At 34.7% G+C, this 7,847-nt stretch overlaps 1 protein-coding gene across 1 annotated transcript; it reads left to right on the top strand.

Moving 5' to 3' along the window:
- The first annotated feature begins 1,104 nt into the window (after nt 1-1,104).
- On the top strand, nt 1,105-6,058 carry LOC118039065 (C-type lectin receptor-like tyrosine-protein kinase At1g52310). The gene is made up of 6 exons (XM_035045645.2): nt 1,105-1,274; nt 1,501-1,597; nt 1,685-1,745; nt 2,706-3,125; nt 3,348-3,915; nt 5,223-6,058. Exons 2-6 carry the CDS (start codon nt 1,529-1,531, stop codon nt 5,734-5,736), a joined length of 1,632 nt encoding a protein of 543 aa, XP_034901536.1. The 5' UTR covers nt 1,105-1,274; nt 1,501-1,528; the 3' UTR covers nt 5,737-6,058.
- The last annotated feature ends 1,789 nt before the right edge of the window (nt 6,059-7,847 follow it).

The following is a 7,847-nucleotide window of genomic DNA, read 5'->3' as shown; positions in this document are numbered from 1 at the left end:
CTCGCGTCATTAGACTGAGCTACACCTTATAAGGAAAATCAGAAAAATCACAAAGCAAAATTCTCAACCATCTAAACTTAAAAAACAAAACAAACAACAATCAAAGTAATAATAACCAAATCTAGTGTAAAAATTAAATGAAATAAAACAATGAGGGATGCAATTGAAAATTAAAGAAAAAAAAAGAATAAAAAATAGCAATAAAAAGAACGGGACTAAATATGAAGATAAAAAATTAAAAGATGATGAAATTGAAAAACAATTCTAATTTTATAAATTATTTCAAATAAAACAAATAATAATAAAAAAGAATCAAATTTGAAGGAAAAGCAAATTGAATAAAAAGAAGAGGAATAAAAAAAAGGACAATGAACAAAAAATCAGAGATCCATTGAACTCATGCGCCGCCTAAGCATGAAGTAGTAACGAGGATATTCCAATTCCACCCCTTGAATCTTGCATTTGACCACCAGGCGACGCTACACGGGTTGCCTGAAACTCGCGGGCTCAACCCACTCATTGCCAAGTGCATTGAACACACAAACCATTTTTTTTAAAAAATTAACATTTATATTTAGTAAATTACCAATCATCCATCAATCCATATGTGATAATAACAAAAAAAAAAATTCATAATGAAAAGGCAAAACAACCTTTGACAACAAGTTTGATATATTTTTCTTGTTTTTAAAAGTAATTTAGTTATTTAACTATTTTTCAAAAAGTAAAAGGATCAAGAAGCTTTTGATATATGTTTTGTTTTTTTTCTTTTATTTTTTAGGGGTAGTTAAGTTTTTTTACTATACTAAAAAAGTAAATAAAATTAATTTAATCCTGATCAATTTAATAATATTAAATGAAGCTCTGGACAACCATTATAAGAAGCAAAAACATAATCTAGCTATGTTACAATGCATTTAGTTTTGGTCCACAGCACAACACTAATCCCTCTTAGTTTTTTTTTACGCTAATTATAATCTAATTGCAAAATAATGGAGTAAAAATAAAACCACAAAACAGAGGGAAAAGAAAGGGCAGGCAGACAAAAAAAAAAAAAAAAAAGGAAAGGAAAAGAAAAGAAGTAAAGGGTGTGGGAGATTGTCATAAACTGCTAACTACCTCCTCCAACCAAAAAGACTTGACAATTGAATTGACTATGGATGGCATTGTAGGGTCTCTAGGCTACCGTGACAAACAGTAGACAAAAACCGTTTATCAGAAGCTGAAGCTCATTAATAGTTGACATGAATAAGCTGCTCTAACCCATTTCACTGGTAAAATCTTCTCTCAAGTTTTTCCTTTTCTTTTCATTTCTGGGTTACTTAGCGATCAGAAAATTAAGGCTTTTTTTTTTTTTCCCTTTCATTTGTTAAATGAAGGAAAAGCAAAAATCTAACATGAAACTAATGCTCCCAATTGGGTGTTTTTCTGATATTAGTCTGGGTTGAAGTTTCTTCTTGAAGGGATCAGTTCTAACCACCAGTGTCTGTTTGGTTTTAGGGTTTCTTGAAGCTTGTTTTGGAGGAAAATGAAACTGATCTGCCTGCAGTTTGCTCTGATTTTGATTACTTCTGTTGGCCTTGTGGCATCTCAAACTGTAAGTTTATAGAATCCAACTCTTGTGGATTTGTGTTTCTGCAAGCATTGTGGACTTATCTTCATTTTCTTTTTTTTATTTTCTTAGACATCAAAAAATGAGACGATTCAGGTCCAATTGGTGGCTTCCAACAATCAAACCAGCAGAGGTGTGAGCATTATTGCTTTATTAAATATCTATTTTTCAGATATTTAGAAAATGTTAGTCACTTTACTGTATGTGTCTCATAGCATGTGTTATGATGCAAAAGGGGATTTTGTAGTTGATCATTGGAATGAATAAATCACTTTGAGAGTTTGTAAGTGACTCGGAGAGTACTGGTTAGCAGAGAGAAAGAGTAATGGCTTGATATACAAATGTCTTAGATAGATATTTGCAAATGAATGTTTAAGTTGATCTTGGTATTGGAGCATGCTGTAACATAATCAGTGTAGAGATTTGAGATGATATGAAGTCTAGTAAAATGTTTTCTTTACTTTGATTATTAACAATTCCCTTTCAATAAAAGAGTGAAATTGTTAGATCCTTATAATGCTTGGAACATTACAAGTTTGTCCACCTCTATGTGTTGTGCACCTGTGCATCGGTATGGGTACTATGCAGAAGCGCACTTCACAAAAGCATCAAGTTGATCAAAATTTCTTCTTTCCACTATAATTAGATTTGATGCTGAAAAAATGCACTGCAAGAATGCTTGACTGAATCAACTGACTTTCTTAGAAAAAGGGCTTAAAGAATTTATGGATCCTTTAAATTAGTTTTTACACGTTCAAATTCCTAATAAATTCTCATAGAATTCAGCACATACTTAGCTGTTCATCTGTGCTTTTGTAATATCGTATAATGAACTGCAATGATTGTGATGCAAGTCTTCATATCTTATTAGTGAACTTGCTATTTGAAATTCAATGGATCCCTTGTTTTCTTTTTTGTCTTCTTGTGAAATAATTGAAATGAATGAACTTTTTATTATAAAATGAACCCCCCCCTTTTAAGATAGTTTTACTGATAAGTAATAATAAATAATAGAATATTAAAATTCTCAGAGCTTTTTTTCAGAACATGTGCCTTGCTAATATATTGAAGGTGACTGTATCCTGTTTGACAGCATGGTGCCCTTCTAAATGGGCTATAAGTCCAAATAAGAGTAAGTGCTTCAAACTTATACGGAGATTCAAGTCATGGAATGAATCAGAGAACCGTTGTATGCACTATGGTGGACACTTGGCAGGACTGACATCATCTGAAGAACTTAGCCTTGCTCAGAAGTTGTGTGGCCAAGCTGCCAATGGCTGTTGGGCTGGTGGAAGAATGATGAATTCTACTATAGGTTTCATTTGGAAGTGGTCCGATAACACTTCACACAAGAACAAGTCAATAGTTCCTGAGCCTTTTCCTTTGAATTGCACTAGCTTGTCATGCCGCAATAGTATTGCAGCTGATTTATGTACATTGGTGAATGGAACTGCCAATCTTGTGGCTGAGAGATGCAATACTTCTCATGCTTTTATTTGCATGCGTGATGTTGGTATGCCCTTGCCTAATGCATCAAGGCTAGATTCTTTTGCAATTTGTTACAATTATATATTTCAATTCATATATCTATTGACAAAAGAAACACATGCATATGCTGCCATATTGTAGATTTGATTTTTCTGGGAGTTCAGAATTTTATCAACTCCTTAATGCCATTTTACCGCTTGTGTTGATAAAAACTTTTGCTTTTCTCTTTTCCTCTTTTGGTTCCCAGAGAAGAAATGCTACCACATGCACTGCCACCGGGAATATTTGATTATCCTTGCAGTTGTGAGTGGATTAATCCTTTGCACAACATTAGCAGTTGTGATTTGGCTCCTTGCATACAGGCGAAGCAAGAAGCGCAGAAAGTCTCGTAAGTTATCCAATCCAGCAGCTTCTGCATTGGTTCCTCCATCATGGAAAGTATTCACTAATGAGGAACTGAGGTCGATTACCAAGAATTTTAGTGAAGGAAATCGTCTTCTTGGAGATGCAAAAACCGGTGGCACATATAGTGGTTTTCTTCCTGATGGATCTAGGGTGGCAGTTAAGAGGTTAAAAACTAGTTTCCAGAGGAAGAAGGAGTTTTACTCTGAAATTGGAAGGGTTGCCAGGCTCCACCATCCAAACTTGGTAGCTATTAAGGGATGTTGTTATGATCATGGTGACCGCTACATTGTTTATGAGTTTATAGTTAATGGGCCCTTGGATAGATGGCTTCACCATGTGCCAAGAGGAGGCAGGAGCTTGGACTGGGCTATGAGGATGAAAATTGCTACAACGCTTGCCCAAGGAATTGCGTACGTATACATCCTTGAACCTTTTTCTTTTGGGTATTTGCGGACTACATACTGTTATTGCTATTTTTATCATATACACGAGTACTATTATTTGGTTGTCTAATGTGAGTAGAGTTGAATTGTTATCATAACCACCATCACTGATGTGCTCTTAAAATATCATCACTTATTACTAGATCCTTTGGGTTATTTCTTACATTAATCAGTTTTTTTGCAATCTTTGATTAATTTCTTATCTGCAAATATCTTTGCTTTGATGAGAATTTTTATCCTGCACTTATTTAATTTGAATTTTAAGAAGTCATATTTATTCATTTGAGTTACTATTTGGAAAGGAAGCTTGATTTGCTATTAGATTTTGTTGGATTTGCTAAATGGTATATGCTTGTTTCTTTTGTAAAGAGATTTGTGGTATTTTCATTTATAGGTTGTTTGCCTTGTTTTTCAAGTTTATTAAGGGCAATATTAGCATGTTAGATAACACGCCATCAGACCTGTCGTCATGCAGTGGCATACAGTTGTTTTGGCTTTAGTTTTAATACCTTCAACTGATAAGTTCAGTTGAAACCTTCATTTTATCTAATGTGTTGCTACGTTTAAAGGGCCTATATTGCTGTTTTATTGACCCTAGCTCTTGGTGCTTGCATCTGAAACGCTGTGTAATTTACATGCTAACTTTCACCTGTTATAGATTGTTATCATTTGAATATAGGTTAATACTTCACTCACTGTGGGTTAAACAAGAAAATGAAGAAAGACTTTTTTAAAATGTCCTTTACTACTTTCATTATGTTTGCACTGATTATGTACCAAGTTTAACTGTATGGGGAAACCATGTGGAATGAGATTTCATTCCTTAATGATTATTGCTAATTGAATCCAAATTGATTCCCAAATGCACACGCGGTCAACCGACAGAATGGAGAAAGATGTTTTTGGATAAACTTTATGTCATCTTTAATGCTAATGACACGATTACGCTCTATTGTGAAGGTGCTTATGCATGCTTTCTCATTACAGCCATTTTAAAATTACATGCAATCCAAATCAATTACAACATAACACATTTTTTGAAATGCTTAGTTGTTTGTCAATTGTGATTTTAGATATCTCAGCATCTATTACCCAAAAAAAGAGGCTACTATAGCTGATAAAGTGCACTGAAGGTTAATGGGTATCAATAATTTTTGTTCATTCCATAGATTGGTTCTCTTTTCAGGAATTTTTGGTTTCTCCAGTGGTATATTTGCTATAATCTGTTTCTCATCCAGTTGGCTCACCTGTGCATGTGGACATATCTTGAACAGGTTCTTACATGACAAGGTTAAGCCTCATGTTGTGCATCGGGATATTCGTGCTAGTAGTGTTCTGCTGGATGAAGAGTTCGGAGCCCATTTAATGGGGGTTGGTCTTTCCAAGTTTATGCCATGGGAAGTGATGCATGAGAGAACAATGATGGCAGGTGGCACATACGGGTACCTTGCTCCAGAATTTGTTTACAGAAATGAACTTACTACAAAGAGTGATGTCTACAGCTTTGGGGTGCTGCTTCTTGAAATAGTCAGTGGGCGGAGGCCTATGCAAGCAGTTGATTCGGTGGGTTGGCAGAGTATATTTGAGTGGGCCACTCCTCTGGTGCAGGCGCACCGCTACCCTGAGCTCTTGGATCCTCTCATAACCCCACCCTCCTCCGATGTTCCAGAAGCTGGAGTCATTCAGAAGGTGGTGGACCTTGTATATGCTTGCACGCAGCATGTGCCATCAATGCGCCCAAGAATGTCTCATGTTGTTCATCAGCTACAACAGTTGGCACAGCCATGAGCCACCCATTCTCAAGTTAAAAGCTGAAATGAATTACTAAATATTAGATATCTGCAACGCCATTTTTATCCAAGTGGTCGAGGGCTGAGGTTAATTTTGCAGCTTCATGAGATGCAACAGTTTCACTACTAACTTAGATGCTGTCTTACTGTTTTTGTTGTTTTAAAATGTATCTTCACTTTTAATTAAGAGTAAATTTGCTTTGTAGATTAATATAAATATTGCTGCGGACCTTGAACCGTAGGTAAAAAAACTCCAAAGATGCAAAGCAAAGCAAAACCAAAAGGCTCTTGGAGGTCTTGGAGAGCCACTTTTTAGTTAACTTAATTGGGCTAATCTGATTAATAAACCTCTTCCAACGTTAAATTCGTGCTCTTAATTTTATTTTTTTGACATCTTTTTGTTACTTTTTTCAAGGTTTCTTTCATATTTTGCATCTAAAACTAATAAAAATGACTTGAATACCCTTAACATCAATAATCTTTGATCTAACTCATTGTTTTTATTTTTTACAGAATTAGATTTAACTTTTGAAAATAAAACTAATAAATTTAAAATCTAATATCATTATTTTATTTGTTTTTTTTTAAAAAAAAAAAAAAACTAGTGGTGTAAATAACCTTTCATGCGTCTTAAAAAGACAAAAAATAGCCTTAAATATATGTTTTGTTTTTTAAAAAAATTCAAAATCAAACTTTCTAGATGGAGAATTAAAATTATGTATTAAATTTTATTTATAAAGTCAATTTCACAGAAAATTTAAAATCGATTGGTTAGGTTAAATGTTAAAAATACAAGGACTAATTCTCAGCAGTTTAACCTAATTTATATTAGTTTAAAGCAATCTTGAGTTACTCGGGCTAGTGGCCCAGTAGGCTGGTATCGTGGTACTGGCACTGTAAAAACTGGATTCGAGCGTCTGTCTGTTTCGTCTTCGGCTATCTTTTGCATAATACGTGGTCGATGTAATCTCAGAAACAAACAATTATTATTAGTAAAGGCACCAGATAACATGAGAGCAGGAGGCTGCAAAGCTACTATAGAATCTCTAGTGCCTTTCTGTTGTTAGAACTCCAATGGTTCTCCAATGATAAATTTCTTGAAGGATATGATTCTAACTAAGAAAAAGGTTAAAAAACTAAGCATAAAAGGCTAATAATGTGGAAAACATTGTGAAACATAAATTTGAAAATTATAACATGCCAGCCAGATAATCATGGTAGAAAGAAATTAAACTTCGAATCAGAACAACCCTATAATCACCACTACACTGAGTTGATCATTCCAGCAACTACTGTAATATCATCGTCTCTTCCTCCCTCCGTGTGTGATTCTTCAGCCAAAGCAGCAGCTCTTGCAAACGGAGAATAATACTTGTCGTCAAGGGAATGGCTTCTTGCCAACTCTGCAAGTACGTGAGCCAAATCCTCGGTTGATTTGCCTTGTTCTTGACTGGTAATTTCTGCAATCTAAGAAGAATAAACACTGTCAAAGATTCCACCAGTCCCAACTACTATGGTATCTCCTGATTGTATCAGCAATTTTTCCCATCGTTTTTTCTTCCCAGCTAACATGCCACATCGTTGCGCTGGGTATGACTCCTTGGCCTCTAAACAACATCAATCGACTGTCTAGCTATCTTGAGGATTCGTTTCGGATCAACAGCCTCTTCATACTGACCAAAGAGTGGCAATGGAACAGTTGCACATCAATTCTTGCACGTATTTGCCTTCATACCATTCAAGGTATTTACAAGCTATTTTGATTCATTTCTAAAGAAAAAACGTTTTGAGAAGCTGTCGTTATTACAATACCAAACAAGCAACAAGGCTTAGTATCACTTGCCCATATCTCTGAGTTCAGGATTTGATTAATTTCATTTCAGTACTGGATAAGGGTTTTGATATGTATTTAACCATCCAATGGTAATCATAAAAAGCTTTTCTTTTCCTCTTATATTTGAAACTGTTTTACCAGAGAGGAAAATCAACATATATTTTCCATTTCGTAAGTTTTACTAGAGACCGTAATTCTAGATTTCTTACTAACAATAACCTTTTTGTTTTTGAAACTAGATAATGTATGATATGAGGCATGGCATCATGGAGAGA

The sequence above is a fragment of the Populus alba genome, chromosome 1 (assembly GCF_005239225.2).
Source record: "Populus alba chromosome 1, ASM523922v2, whole genome shotgun sequence".
Classification (NCBI taxonomy): Eukaryota; Viridiplantae; Streptophyta; class Magnoliopsida; order Malpighiales; family Salicaceae; genus Populus; species Populus alba.
Note: the sequence above shows the minus strand (reverse complement) of the source record. Positions and strands in the feature narration are given on the sequence as shown.